The sequence below is a fragment of the Macrotis lagotis genome, chromosome 5, assembly GCF_037893015.1.
Source record: "Macrotis lagotis isolate mMagLag1 chromosome 5, bilby.v1.9.chrom.fasta, whole genome shotgun sequence".
Taxonomy (NCBI): Eukaryota; Metazoa; Chordata; class Mammalia; order Peramelemorphia; family Peramelidae; genus Macrotis; species Macrotis lagotis.
The window spans coordinates 114,329,429-114,346,263 of record NC_133662.1 but is presented as its reverse complement, the minus strand read 5'-3'; the positions used below and the strand labels follow the sequence as shown (position 1 = coordinate 114,346,263).

General features: G+C 35.1%; 1 protein-coding gene across 3 annotated transcripts in view; it reads left to right on the top strand.

The window, feature by feature from the left end:
* Window positions 1-16,835, top strand: part of LAMA4 (laminin subunit alpha 4) — a 177,433-nt gene that overhangs the window by 38,587 nt on the left and 122,011 nt on the right. For all 3 annotated transcript variants that reach the window (XM_074187397.1, XM_074187396.1, XM_074187398.1), the window contains exon 2: window positions 10,640-10,741. In XM_074187397.1, the coding sequence (XP_074043498.1) occupies window positions 10,640-10,741 (102 nt within the window). The remainder of the gene's footprint in view (window positions 1-10,639; window positions 10,742-16,835) is intronic.

Sequence of the window (16,835 nt, the reverse complement as noted above, 5' to 3'; positions counted from 1 at the left end):
GGAACCTGAGTCTCAGAGAGATGATATGATGTATCCAACAACAAGTATACAGAAATCCAGGAGCTGAAGCCACATTTTCTCTCCTTTAATAGGCTCCCAAGACAAATCCATAAAAGACTTTGTTGATGGAACCATTTAAATACCAACTTCTGTGATGTGGCAAAAGAAAAATAACTAAGTGTTAGGAAAATCTATTTTGTTCATTTATATTATGACTAACCCTGTATTAGTTGAATAACAAGGAAGTTGTGGAAATAATGAGCAAGATATAATCCATTGTCAAGGTCATATTAGTCACTTCCCAAGATCTTACTTTTATAGACCAGGCAGACCTTGGGAACCCAATGTACAACATCCAAAGATGAGTCAAAAAGGCAAATGAGTCTCTTCTAAACCAATGCATGGATATATGAGATAAAAAAAGAGGAGAGAAATCCACTATCAGACATGCCTCTCAATCCTACCCTTACTTCTTCACTCAAGACCAGCATCTCTAGATATTTCTAGAGCAACGTACAGTTCCATCACCACCTCAAACTTAAGATAGGAATAAGAATCTGATTCGTGATTTCATTGTTATAGTAAACTTCTCCTTCTACTAGTGAAGGCCTTCATTCCTCAAAACTTATAGTTTTGTAGAATTTTCTGGAGTACTTAGAGATTCAGTAACTTGCCCAGCATCACACAGCCAATATATTTCAGAGAAAGGGCATAAATTCAGATCTTAAGGCCAGCTCTCTCTATTCATTTAGCAACACTGTAACCTCAAATTTAACATATCCAAGATCAAGCTTGTAATCTCCCTTGCTAAATCTGCTTCTTATTCTGATTTCACTATTTTTCTACCTGTGGCTACTACCCTCCCAGGTCCAAAGCCTTGAGCTTATCTCTGAAGCATCCCTTCCTCTGTCTTCTTATAGGTAATCAATTATTAGACCCATCTAAGTCCACTAGAGATAATCTTACAGGTCATCCTGACTCTTCAACCTCATTCCAAACTCTCATCAACAGTATAATCTACTTTATGCAAACTTCTGGTCATATCACTTTTCTGTAATTACTTAATCCATTCATTCATTAATAAACAGATAAGTAAAATATATAAATTAATAGATGGATAGATGGATAGATAAGTAAATACAAAGATGAATAGAAAGATAAATGACTGAATAATTAGATGAAATTTTGTGGTACAACCTTTTCTTTTTCCCAGAAAAGCTTTTTATGGCTTTTTTCTCTAGTAAACTCAATTTGATCTTGACTCAATTTTCAGATTAGTAATATGTTGGTAAATGATACATTATGTTATGATTTTAGACCAAAAAGTGAGAAAAATATGTAAGTTAAACCAGATGGCAGTGTAATGATATGATGAAAAGGGACAGTAGTTACCCAGTTTCAGAATCCTAGAATCATCCTTAATTCCCCATTCCCTCATCTTCTATATCCAATCATTGCCAAATCTCATTCATTTGACCCTTGTAGTATTACATAAATGCTCCCTTATCTCCTCTATCTCTGTCACCACCCTGGTACAGGCCCTTCGAGATCATCTCACATCTGGATTATTATGATAGCTAGCTGGTCCATGCTTCTGTCTACTCCAGGCCCTCTTTCAGACAGCTTTCAAATTTGTCTTCCTAAAGCACAAGTCTGACCTTGTCACACATACCTCCTCTCACCTTATTAAAAAAAAAAGCACAACACAGTCTGAAAATTATTCATTAGACTCATATCCTATTCAAACCACTGAAGATAAAAAAGTCTAAAGGTAAAACTATCTTTGCCCTCAAAGAATTTATAACATTTTTAATAGGCACTTTGATTTAATTGATATAGCGAGTTCCACAAACACACACACACACACACACACACACACACACACACACACACACACACACACACACAAATTCCTTTATTTTCAACACTGAAGGGGGGATGTTGGAAAAATACAAAACTATAACAATAGTTACATTCTCTGCAATATATAATTTTAGAAAATTTATGGAAGAATTGAGATTTAAGTGAATTAATCTTGGTCACTCAATCACTATTCCATCAGATAGAACTTGAGTCCAGGGTTTTTTTTTGCTTCCAAGAGCACTTCTCTCTTCACCGAGCCCTGTTGTCTCTCTACTTGTATGCAGTCTCCTGCCTGTAATCAGAATGAACCTATCACACACCAAGGGAATTGGTCCAAGTAATTTTACTTTTCTCAACTTTTGCCTCCTCACATATAAACAAGACACTTAAATGCATTGTGAAGGAAACTCATAAAGAAGTTATTAAAAAATCATAAACACAGAAGTAATGCATGGGATGGTGGAAAGAACCTCAGATTTGGAGTCAGAAGTCCCATATTTGAAGTTTCCATCTTTACCAATAACATACAGCCTAGGTGATCCTGAGTAAGAGACTTTACTGAGGTCTCCAGACCTCAGTTTCTTCAGCTATTAAGGAAAGGATTGAATTAGCTGGCTTCTAATGCTCTACTAGCTCAAAAGCTATGATCTCATTTTCACCAGTTCCTTGCAGATCTGGGAAGATTAACAAACAAGAAAAAACATCAACCCCAAAAGCCAAGAAGAAGCAGCTGGAATCCAAACACAAACTGTTCTAAGAACAGAGGTTTATTTCCCCCCAAGTTTAGGTGAGGTTTGTATACAATTCTGAAGAATCTGAAGAGAGAGTCACACTATTGTTATAGTTTTAGGAATTTTTACAACATTCCCCCTTCAATCTTGAAAATAAACAAATCTTTGTGTGTGTTTGTGTGTGGGGGGGGGGTGAGTGTGTAGCTTCAGCGGGGAGGAAGTTTTTGAACTGGATAAACTGTTGAAGAATTTGAAACAGTTCTCCTAGGTACAGGAAGAAAAAATCAATCAAGCAATAGTGGAATTTCTTTTGGCCTCTAAAGCCTCAGCCTTTGAAATTGGGGAATTTGTAATTATGCAAGCAAGAACTAGAGAGTGGAGGGAGGATATACATGGATAATTCTCTCCAGATTTCAAACAAATCAGCCAAGAGAGCCCAACATCCAGCCAAATGAAACCACAATATGCAGGGGCTCACATCATTACTGAATTTTTTCTTCTGAATTCACTTGCTGACTATTGATGAAAAATGTAAGACTTGGTGGTTCATTACCTTGAATAAGACAATGCAAAATCAGTTTTATCTGAGGATTGTCCTTGATCTCTAGTTTTGTCTTTTAAAATTCTAGATGAACAAGAAGAAAATGGTTTGTAAAATGTCTTGGTCTGGCTCTCCAGTCCAGGCTCTTCGTATCAATAACTAAACTTATTTACCAAGAGGCAGCATGACACAGTGAATAAAACATTGGCCCCAGAGGTGAAATAATTTGAGTTTAAGTCACTTCTCTGGCACATGATGGCTATGTGATCCTGGGCAAGTTAATTGGTCTGTGTCCCAGGCAACTCTCTGAGATTATAAAAAACTGCAGAGTGCCGGCTGATCTATACTGGAAGAGCAAGATCCTCATACCAATGAACTCTCATATTTGTAACAGAAACAAAAAAAGTATAAAGGAGAGAGAGAGCACTAAACCTGAGAGAGCTGCATTTGGACCTCTACCTCAAATACTAATCTTACAATTTCAGGCAAATCACTTAGTTTCATTTGTAAAGGACCATAAGATTATTTTCCACTTCCTTCATAGAATAATGCTGAAGACAGTCTTTTCATTCTTTTTTTCTTGCTTTCTTTTTCTATTTATGTATTATGCATATGTGTGTACATATATATATATATATATAATATTATTATATATACACATAAAATATACATATATGTATATATAATTTATTTCATTAAATATTTCTCAATTACATTTATAAAAATTCTTAACATTCATTTTTTGTTTCATATTTTCTCCATCCCTCCAGCTCTTTCCCCACCTTTTGAGAGGGCAAGCAATATATCAATTATGCCTATGACGTGATGCAAAATATATTTCTATATTAGTCATGTTGCAAAAAAACAAAAATTTTTTTAAATGAAGTGAAAAAATATGCTTCAATCTACACTCAGAGTTCATCAGATATCATTATCTCTCTGGGTCTGTCTGCTTGTCTCTCCATTTCTCTGTCTCTCTCATCATGGTTCCTTTGGAATTCTCTTGGATCATAGTCTTGATCAGAATAGCTAACTTTTTCACATTCATTGGTATAATATTGCTATTATTGCTAAGTGTATTTTCTTAAAGCATTTTCTTCCCAGAAGTGTGACAGGGTAGAAAGATAATTTGAAATCAGGGAACCTGAATTCAAATCTCCCCCTCTGATATTTACTCTCTGTATAAAATCAGATAAATCACTTAATCTCTCCAAGCCTCAATTTATTCATCTGTAAAACCAGGGAGTTCGATAAGATAACTTCTAGCGACCCTTTTAACTCTTAATCTATGATCCTATGCATTCCAGTCCTCTGAAGTATACACTATTATGTATACCATAATCTTGCCTCCCATAGATGAGTAGTCAAAGAATGAAGGTTCAAATTCTTGCATTAACATTTACTCCTCCTTTGACTTTGAATAAATCCCTTTACCTGACTGGATTTATTTCCTCTTTTGTAAAATTAAAACATTGGACAAAGATAGCTTTGTTCACTCCCATTCAGAGTCTATGATACTATCACCCAAAGTTTATTTATGTATATATATATATATATATATATATATATATATATGCAAATGTATGTATACATGTATAGATACATGTATTTATAAAAACAGTGTGTTTTGTATATAGATTATATATTTAAATAATCTATACATAATCATATGAGGACATATATACCTATGTGTATTAGGTACCTGTATGTATTACTCAAATAAATACAAATTCATATATATTTTATATACATATGTGTGTGTGTGTGTGTGTGTGTGTGTGTGTATGTTAAACTTCTATGTATTGTTACTTCAAGATTCTGGGATTTCATCAATGTGGCCACTACCTTTATTAAAGTAGTTTTCAACCCTTCCGTGCTTTTTATAGAAAGTTGAATGAGTTGACGTAGCCTGGAGGTCAATCTCAATCTTCCAGTTACCAAGCTTTTTTGATAGATTGGAGAGAGTTGTGCTCTTCTCAAAAGGTAAGGTTCTCTGGGAGCTCTGTTTTAATCTTAAATTTACAAAGGTTTTTAAATAAGCCTAGAGTCAACATGGACAAACTGAATACACTCAGAGCAAAGATGAATTGCTTTAGATTCTATTCTCAGCATAATATGTGACTGTGAATATGACTTTCACAATTAAGTTACAAAAGTTAGATAGTTATGACTATAATTATCGGTGCCTGGAGATATTTTTTAAATGGAAGAATCAATGACACTCCCAGGTAGGAAAAGTTTTTCATGTGGGGTGAAATTATATCAGCTGGGAGGTGCCAGAAAAAATTTTAGGAGAATAAGACATTAATTTCTGGGCCATCAAACAGTTTAAAATTTTGAATGGGTTTGATGCCTCTGCAACTTATTTTAGGGAGTTAAAAATATTTCCATAGTCAAGACAAAGATGTGAAATGTCTTCCATATCTCAGAGAAGAAAAATAAAAATACTAAGCAAAAGTCAAAATTCTAGAAATCGTATTTAGTAACCTTATAATAAATTAAGGTTGTTGAGTCAACAGTCCAAGTACTTTTGAAAGCAATTTATAGTTATGCTAACAAAGTGATTTAAATGTCTATTTAACAGTCTAGGTCTTTTGACCTAAAGATTCCACTACTAACCATATTCTCCAGGGAGATCAAAGATAAAAAGAAAGGTCCCATATACACCAAAATATTTATAACACTACTTTTGAAGTAGCAAAGAACTGAGGGAAAAGTAAATGTCCATTAATTAGGAAATAACTAAACAAAATCTTGTATAACAGATGATAGATTTAGTGTGGAGAGGGACTTCAGAAGACATCTAATCCAAACCCCTCATTTGAATAGATGAAGCAATGCATGAAGAAAAAAAAAAGCATGTAGTAAGCACTTGCTATGGTAAAAGAGATTTGCTAAGAGCTGAAAATTAAAAATAAGCAAGTGAGATAGTCCCTGATTCCAAGGAGCTTGCTTTCTAATATAGAAAGATAATATACAGAGGCAAGTTAGGGTTGTGAAAAGGTAAGAGGTAAGGGGAGTTGGCAAAGGGGTAGTTATGGAGGGCAAGTGGCATGGTGGACCTGGGACTGGTTGGGAGCTCCAGTTCCAGTGAGAGGAAGAAGAAGAGTAAAGACAATATAACCAGCATTCATCATTTAAGAAATGGAAAAATTGAAGACATGAATGCCATGCAATATTATAGTTTCATAAGAAATAATGAGGGGAGGCTAGGTATCACAGTGGATAGAGCACTGGCCCAGGAGTCAGAAGTACCTGAGCCCAAATCCAGCCTCAGACACTTAATAATTACCTAGCTGTGTGGCCTTGGGCAAGTCACTTAACCCCATGGCCTTGCAAAAAAACTAAAAAAAAAAACAAAAAGAAAAAATGACTATGAGGAAGATAATTAAATGAAAGGATTCATTAGAACTTGATGAAAATAGCTAAATCAAGGGAAATAATATATGCAATGACTATAACAATGTAACGTATGAATAATAACAAAGAAAAATCTATACTTTGTAATTATGATGTTAATGCTCAGCCATAAAGAAAAAGTGAGAAAAAGAATCATCTTTCTTTGAAAAGGTGGGAAATCATATTGTCTTTACTCTTCTTCTTCGTCCCACTGGAACTGGAGCTCCCAATCAGTCCCAACATAGTGAATGTGTGGGTTAATTTTAGTGAACTGTTTTTTTTTCCCTCATTCTTTTATTATTCTTTATTAGAGCTCTCTTGAGAGGGGTGGGAGGAGGCTATACCTGGAAATGAAGGCAATGGAAAAACAAAATATCAGTAAATATTTTAAATAAAATTAAAGTCAATAAATAAAATTAAAGAAATTCAATAAATAAAATTAAAGAAATGGAACACTCCAGAACCATTGGTTGAGGATACAAAGCAAATTGTTAGCATATGTCAAATCAAATTATATCAAATTATAACATAAAAATATAACAATCTGTAAAACATAACATATATATTGGTTTTTTGAATTTTTAGAAATACTGCTAAATTCCTAATTCTGATCTAAGAATTATAAGGAAAGCTGTTTTTTCCAATAGGGTCTTATCAGACAACAAATCATTTTCTATCTTTACCCCTCCACCTCCACCCCCCAAAAAAGTTGGAATATAACAGAACATCCCACCCCCAATCCTGATCTCCAGGTCTTTCTGTGTATTGTTCTGTTGATTTAGTGGGTGTTAGATTTGATGGAGCTGTCTAGAGGAAGTAATTGGAATATTTGAAGGGGGACAGATGTGAGGAATTAAATTATTTGAAGTCTTACTCTTTATATAGCATTTGGATCCAAAAGGGTCATAGAGTACGTGGTGCTCTATAAATATTCAGTCACTAACAAGTCAAGACATTATCCTTTGATGGCATTGGTTCTTTTCCAAAATGAAGAATAAACATTAAATGTACCATAAATATTCATTGGTAGGTTGATTGAATAATTGATTGATGCTCAGCTATTAGTTAAGGCAATCAGTTCATCTGTCAATTAAAGTTCTCTTTCATATCCTCAAACTATATGTAAATAGTACAAGTATAAGTGTTTCTATTTCTACCTACTAACAAATCAAGGATGATCCACATTTGCAGAGGTTAGATGGCTCCCAAAGTAACTCAAAAAAATTCCAATGGCACCAAGTTCATGGTTAGTGTTTTAGCCTCAGCTTCATCTTCATCACAACTAATTTCTCTACCAACAGATGACTGTGCCATATTCTTCCATTGTTGAAAGTTATTTGGTGTAACTGATCTTGAGTTTCATCAGCTGCACACATATGTTCACCATTCGTTGAATTCAGTTAGAACATCCTGGAATTAGGTGGGCTAACTTAATTTGACCTTCAAAGGATCATATATCTTTTTCAGATCTATAAGGGAAAATAATTCTTAGATCTTATGAGAAAGGAAATTATTTTTAAAAGCTAAGAGATTAATAAGAGATTAATTTTTATCTGTCTTTTAGGTGATCAGTGATTCTAATTCTGATATTCCATGTAGAATTTTAAGAATGATGGTAAAACAGAAATTTCTAGAATCAAAGTGAAAGAGTTCATTCTTAATGGTAATTACTAGCTTTAATAACTCTTCTTTAGTAATTAGGGTCTCCCTAGGTTTTTTAATGAAGACACTACAGTCAAGATATGTTGAGGGTTGTATTAGGCTTTCATATTCCTACTCTCTCCCTCCATGTGTACCATAGTGGGAATAGTAGCTGAAGGGTGCTATTACCTTTCACTCAGAAATAAAATGGTTATGTCCTCATCAACAACTACTTCCTAGAACATAGCTTTGATCCATGCCCATCCCAAGAATGAGAAAACAGATATTTTAGTCTTACCTCCTTGAGTTACTAGGTGGCAAAGTAGATAGAGTACCAAGACTAGGAGTCTAAGTTACTTTTTTTGGCCTCAGATATTTCCTAGTCAGATGACCCTGGGCAAGTCACTTGAGCCTTTTTGCCTCCATCTCCTCATCTGTAAAATGATATGGAGAATGAAAAGGCATACTACTCTAGTATCTTTGCCAAGGAAACACCATATGGGATTACAAAGAATTGACTGAATGACAACAGAGCCACTAAATCTTCTATGGGCTTTTCATCATCATAGAACCATAGGAATAGAGATGTCATCTAATCCAGAGGTTCTTGACCTTTTTTGTGTCATGGACCCCTTTGGAAGTCTGATGAAGAATATGGAATCTTTTTTAGAATAATATTTTAAGTACATTAAATAAGGCTTATTTTATTATTATTTTCTTATATGAAAGATTACCAAGAAAACAAATTATTTTGAATTATAGTCATCAAAATATCCTTTTAAAAAATAAAATTCATCTTCCCATTTCCAGTTGTATGCTCAAGTCAAACCAAGGCTTTAATTATCTCTATTCATACAACTGCCAGAAAGGGAAAGTCTACAAGTTATATTCATAATCCATAATAATAGATTTGTTATTCTGTCAGTATTTTATTCTTGCTAACCTAAATGCCTCCTGCATCATTTAAGATGTTTCCTCTCAGTTATTTCCCATAGAAATGAAAATGGGCTCCCCAATATAAATTATAAAATGTCTCCTTGTAGATGGCAAATAAGTACTATCTTTGTCTTCTTTCATATTAATTTGAAAGTCAGTTCCTTTGTCCTTTCTTAATGAAAGCTGGTTCCCATACTGTAATCTTGTGGCAAAGTGGGTAAAAAGAACTCTGGTCTTCTGGGTTTGAATCTCAGCCCCAACTGTCTAGTTATGACCTTAGGAGAGTTGCATAACCTTTCAGGGAGTCAGTTTTCTCATCTGTGAAATAAAGAGGCTGGCTTGAAAGATTCTGAGAAAGTGTCTGAGGTTTCTTCCATCTTTTACATTCTCTAAGTGTGCATCACTCCTGATTAGATTTCCTCTGGTTTGTTCATGTCCAGCTTGAGAGGTGGGCCCCCAAATTTCCCCACACCCTAGGGATGGTGACCAGTTGTTTTTATTTTACAGAGGAAAATGCAAGAGGAAATAGGTTTACATCATAGTTACTGAGAGGGGAGTGAGAGCAGTGGGTTATATGCCAAATATAATTCCTGAGGGAAACTGTATAATCTCTCTCTCCCTCAGTAAATCTTCGTAAATAAAATGGAACATTATCTCTGTGGTATGGTTTAAGGGTATTAAGAGCAGTTAATAGATATCTATGTCTTTGATAATATAAAAGCCTACCTTAATAAAAATGCCTTTCCTCCCCAAGAATTTAAAGGTAATAAAATATTATGATATATCCTTAACACTTCTCTGTGGAGCCTATTCCCTATTCCAAATTTTCCAAATGTTAGAAATATGTTGCAAATATATTCCAAATTTTTTCAAGTGCCAAGAAAATAGAAACAGAAATTAAAGAAATCCAAATTTATAAAATATTGTGTATATGTATATATGCATTCATATGCTTGGAATCAGGAAGAGATAGGTTCAACTCCACTTCAGACATATAGCAGCTGTGTGACCCTAGGTAAATCACTTAACATCTCTCAATTTTAATTTTCTCATCTGTAAAATGGAGGAATTGGACTCCATTGATTCCAAATTCCCTTCTAGCTCTAAATCTACAATCCTATGATTTTAATAAGAAAAAAGAAAAGGGGGTGGCTAGTGGATGCATCAGCCTGGAGTCAGGGGTACCTGAGTTCAAATCTGAACTCAGACACTTAATAGTTACCTAGCTGTGTGGCCTTGGGCAAGCCACTTAACCCTATTTGCCTTGTAAAAAAAAAAAGAAACTAATCAAAGCTCAGATTTATAGAGAGAGAATGAGGCATCTGAGAATATAGTAAAACAACTTATGAAAAAAAACTTCAAGAAAACAAGAATAGGGTCTATTAGATAGATCCCTATTGGGGTACATGTTTTATTGAGAATGTGCAAAGATTATTTGAAGGTATCTCTTACTCCTCTTACAGAGTATGGACTAAAGTTGACCTTTTAATTAACTTAAAAAAAAATTTTGTGTATATGTGTGTTTCAGAGCTGTGGAACAGGATATTTTCACTCTGTGTCAGGAGAATGTTTGCCCTGTGACTGTAATGGGAATTCAAATGAGTGTCTGGATGGCTCTGGATTCTGTGTGGTAAGTGGCAGCTTCCTTATCCCTGTGTCTAATTCATCCAATCTCTATTTTGAAAGTAGAAACTAGGACCCTACTGGTGAATAATCAATGCACTTGGAAGAGGGGTAATCAGAGGAAACCAAATATTTTGGACTGTGATCCTCCCATGGTGTGAGCAGAACATGCACATGGATTGGCCCTTGGCTAAAGGAAGGCACATGAACCTATGAGCCTCAGCCCAGAAATCCTTCACATAATTATTGTATTCACTACATGGGAGTTCAATTACAATTAGTATTTTGGTGATTCCAAAGTGAGCCCAGTGAACCCTGGGAAGAGGTAATAGTGAAACAGATTCAGGAAACTTTTCTCATTCATTTTACATAAAAGAAACCTTTTTGTTCATTCTTTTAGGCTAGAGCCCTCTCTTCTTTGTGGAGAATGACAAATAATAATGTCCCTTAAAATGACTCTGTCTTTGCATTATTTAGTCTAAATCAACTAACTGAGCTTCTCTCCTCCCCCTAGCTTCTTAAATAACCCTTACATTCAGGATGTCCTCTGCTGGGGTGTAGGCATCAGCAGCTGACAAAACCTACTCCCCCCTTTCTAATGCTCCCATCTCCGGTTTCCTGTTATTTTAATACCAGAGACTTTTTTTCCCCCCAAGTCATCCCCGTGGAAATGCTTGAGTGAATGTACAACTTTGATAATTTGTACTTCATTCACTCAACCCCAGAACAGGAGAACTTAGCATCCCAGTCTTTTTTTGGCAACAAGGAAGGCAAAATGCTGGGGAGGTAAGGAGAGATATATTCTCCCACAGGAAAAAAATAGCAAGTGAGCTCACAGAAAAACTATTCCTCCTGCCAGGTGCCTAATGGTAGTAATGAGAAACACATCTGCCTTTCTGATAAAGCCATTAGTATAAGTGGGGATGGGACCTGGATGGTATAGGGAACATTGGCATGAGAAAATCCCCTCTATTAACACAGGTCAGTGCCATCTTTGAAATGTATAGTTTTAAATCAGGGATTATTAACCTTTCTTGTGTCATGGATTCCCTGATACATAAAGTAGAATGTGTATGATTATAAAGTAAACCAAATATATTGAAATAAAAATTCAATTTTCTCCCTATCCAAGTTCAAAAATCTGTGGACCTCAGGTTTCAGGACTTGACTTAAAGAGTTGCCTAGAGCCCTGAGAAGTTAAGAGACTTGCCCAGGTACACATAACCAGAAGATTTGAATTCAGATTTTCCTGGAACCCAGGTGGTTCTCCATCTACTATACTACATCTGCCTTTCTTTAGCCTAAGTGATTTTTCAACACTATTTAAATGCTGAACTTTCTGCATAGAGTTTCAAAAGGCAAATGGGAGCCTCCAAGGTACCAGTCTTTCTTTTCTGATAGTCATTATCGCCAGAAAATAGAGGCACTACTTATCTTGGATAAAGATGAGATTCTAGGAACTGGAGGGAGGAGGGTTGGGTCATAGCAAAAATGGCTCCATTATGAAAGACAGTTCCATAGGGTGAAAATGAGAGGAAGTTATACCAAAAATAAGAGCAACCCATATCTGTCCATATCATAGTGAGCCCCACTGGAACCACTGCAAATGCTGGGGTGATAGAATGTAAAGAAAGATCCCTGGAAGAGTTGCACCATTGCAATGGAATGATAGGACCAGGCAAGGGAACCAGGCCCATTATTCAAGGATCCTGCTGTTTCACTGAACCTCCCCCACATTGGAAGCAGGGCCAAGCAAGAGAATAAGGCCACTCACTCTACCACTCAACCGCTCTACTAAACCAAGAAATAGTACACACCACTCCACTCCTCCAGAGCACCCAAGAGACAAAGCCCCTTCACCTCACTTACTGCTCATGTAGTAGATATGAATGGAATCAGAGCATATCATCACTGGTTTGTTGATTAAAGAAATAGAATGATTTAGGAGAACAAAAAACCAATTCTAAGTCACATGTATTTATTTGGAGCATAGGAACAAATTGTGATGGTTGTATATGCACTGTATCATAGGACTTAATTTAGATAAAGCCTAGTTTCTGCCCATTTGGTTTATTTGTCTTGTCTCCACAGTTTGTAGCAGATCAATTCACCATTTTGGTCATTTTTGTTCCAGATTATTCTCAGCTGTCAAAAAATTGGAAAACAAGTATATTTACCATTAACACCCTTATCAATCATTTCATGACCAGAAGCTACCTGAGACATAATTTAGACTCATCCCATTTTACACTTGGGGAAACAGGGACTCACAGGAATTCAACTGATTTCAATTCACTTTGCAGTCATTTTGTACAAAATAACTAGGCTAGGACCTAGGGATGCAAAAATCAAAACCAAACAGTCCTTGCCCTCAGTGAACTTGAATTCTACCTTGGGGGGGGGGGTAAATGACAGACATATTTTTAGGGCTAAAAGGAACCTGGAGAAAATGTTTTAGAAGGGTTCTAATAGCCTTCTTTAAGTATTTGAAGAGCTGTCACATGGAAGAGGAATTATTTTGGCCAAAAATCAAGAAGAAAGTGAAATGGGTAAAAGCTGCAGAGAAGTTGTCTATTGAGGTTTTATGTAAGGAAAAGCTTCCTAAAATGAGAGCTTTCAGCGTACTATTGATTTACCTAGACAGTTGGTTCTGGTTCAGGTAGATTGGACTAGATGACTTTCCAACACTGAGATCCTATAATTTGTTGAGTCTGTACTTTTTCATGAGGCAGTAATGTCTTTGAGTTTTGCCCCTTTAAAAAAAATCATTTTGACTTCTTTTCACATTGAAGTAAAAATAATCATTTTGCATATCTATCCCCAACCACTCCTAATTTTCTCTCAAACCTATTCTTTCAAGGTGAAGCAATTCAGTGTGACTAAATATTTTCACACATTGACTTCCAAATGAAGCAAAACCATTTTGTAATTGATCCAACAAAGAAAAATCATCGAATATTTTGAATATAATTTAGACAAACAAAAATTATATTTCCTCACAAGTGAAATTTCAGTTTATAAATCAGGAGATCAGAGAGTATTTGATCAGTCTCCAGTGAGTTCAAGTCACAAGCTCAAAAGAAAAACTATATTCCATGATGCTAATAAAACTTGGAAATGTAATTACTGGTAAATTAGCAGCAATTTCCGAAGGGAGTAAGAGGAAAATATCTGGGGGAAAAAAAGAGGAGCTACAAGAAAAGAGATGGGCATATTTCAGTTTTCCACAAGGGAAGAAATGAGTTCTTGGAGCAATAATTTGACAATTCTATAACAAATCAAAGAGATCATTTGTGAGTACTTAGAAAGGGAAGCAGTAATTGCCAAGAGCTAGCACACTCTCTCTCTCTCTCTCTCTCTCTCTCTCTCTCACACACACACACACACACACACACACACACACACACAAACACACACACAGACACACATGATTAGAAGACTGGATGATTAGAAGAATGTTTACAGTCATAGGACCTGAGAATAAATGAAATACCAAGCTTCTGATGAAAAACTTTCACTATTAATACAAGTCACCACTTTGTCTGAAATTTATATAATCTTGAAGATTGAGCTAGAACATTGAAAGGTTAAGTCACTTGCCCAAGATCTCACTTAAGTGGCTGAAGCAAGATTTGAACCCACTTCTTCTGGAACTAAGTTCAACATTCTTTTCCTTTATGTCATACTGTATCCCCATAGCATACCTAGCTTTCAGGAAGATATTTGACAAAATTTTCCTTGATAGTTTTTTATGAGATGGAGAGTTACATAGGGATCCTGACTCAGTTGAAAGTTTAGAGTAAAAGGATAGTCATTATCAATGTCAAATTGGAGAGAGGACTGCTCAAGTCTTCTCATCTGGGTCTTCTATCTTTTAACATGCTTAATAATGACTTAAATAAAGTCATAGATGGCACATTTATCAAATTCATGGATGAAACAATCAGAATACAGATCTGAAAAAGCTATCATCTGGCTAGATTATGGAATAAATGTAATAAGAGAAATATGATAGTAATAAATGATCCATACTTGAATTTTTTAAAAATCAACTATACTAGCAATTATTTCATATTGTAACATTTATAGGATTTTAGTGGATTTCAAGCACAGTAAGAATAATAGGATGACCTAGTCACAAAGAAAAATTGATGCAATCTTAGGTTATATTAATATAATCATATTCTTTCAAAGGAGAAAAATAACATTCCATCTCTAGCCTATCAAGGGTTACATTTGGATCATTGTGTTTAGGTTTAGAAAATACATCTTGAAAAGGAAATTGACAAGATGAGGAATTTCCTGACCAAGATGATTGAAATGGTGAGATTAACAGTTGTGCCACATGAATATTAATTTAAAAAATTGAGGGTGTTAAACCTTTAGAAAAGAAAAGAGAGAGATGCAGTAAGTGTATAAGAGTCTGCCATGTGGAAGAAGGATAAAATTTGTTTTGATCAATATATAAAACAAACCTCTGTAAGCACCAAAGAAGTCAAATTTAGTTTTGTATAAAGAAAAACTGTCTAATAATTTGGGCTGTACAAAAGTGAAATACTTTGGTTGAAGGAGTCATATCACTAGAGGGCTTCAAGTGATGATTGGATTACCTCTAGGGAATGTTATAAAATGAATTTCTGCTTCAGATATGAGTTGGAATGGACGGCCTTTAAAGCCTCTTTCAATTCTAAGATGCTATACAGAATGAAAAATTTAAAATCAATCTAAAAGCAATCTTTCATTAAATGGAACTGCTTTCAAAAGGCAACTTTACATAAGTGATTGTGTGCGTGATAAAAAGGAAGGAACACTTCCTTGAATTTCCTCATACATCTCTGCACCAGTTCTAAGTTCCTTTGTCTGCAGATGTGTTAGAGTAACAAAAAAATGCCTGCAGTGGATACTATATGAAAAGTAAGTATAAAACTTCAGGAAATAGAGGCATCAACATCATTTTCTTAGAATGACTTTCAAAATGACTCAAAATATTCAAGTGAGTCTCAAAACTACCTCCCCCATCCCAACTCTCCCCCCCCCCCCAGTATGATTCTTTCATTTTGGGGAAGTTAAATCTTCTGTTACTTTACATTCTAAATGTTTATTAGTCTCAAAGTCTAATTAAAATATTATTCAGTAAAACCAAAGATACTTGATCTCTAACTTCTTCAGACACTAACACTTAGTTTATGGTTTCCCAACTCTTCAACATTATTTGGACAGCAGAAATCGACCATCATGAAGCCTCTGCCAGATTAAGCACACACAATCAATAAATCAGCACACTCGTTTGGGATCTGAGAACAAGAAATTGCTTCTCTCTCCTATTCTATGTGAAATTGTAAAACTAATAGAAAGATGTTTGCATAATCCTTTCATTAAAATTGAACTGTTGTTCAATCTACTGCAAATGAAGGAAAAGAGACTTAATTTAACTCAGGCTAAAGTAATAAAACAATATTTATGTTAGTGCCTCATAATAAAGGATCTTTAAGTACATTTAAAGTAGTGGAGTTCCCTGTCACCCTCCTGTAATACCAATCATATAAATTGGTATAGAACATGGGCAATCCATTCAATACACAATAAACTCAAGAACATCTCCTAACAAATAACCTTGGGTCATTTTTCCATTACAATGTAACAAAACCAACTCTGATGTAAAACTACAAACCCAGTATATTTTGTTGATCTGGAGATAAGGACAATGAAGAATTGATATAACTACACTGGGTTAGCAATGGTCATAATAGTTTGCCAACAAACCCAAGCCTTATTCCTCAATCAAGTTGGTACTCCTGGATGAATCAGTGATTTATATCAGATAAATAGGTCCATTCATTTTCCATATAAAGATGATTTATGTTTAAGTGCTTCCATGCATCAAGACTTCCCCTCTCTTCCCCCACTCCCTTTTCTATATCTATACATGTGTTTATGACAGAAAGGAAATTCTATCTATGCAGATCAGCAATTGTTCTGAAACTTTTGTCTCAGAGTTAAATAAATATGATCAAGCACAGAGTCCTTCCCCTCAATGAACTCATATTCTATTTGGGGAGACATGTAAATGACTATGTATAGGACAGGTAGATGTGCTTTGG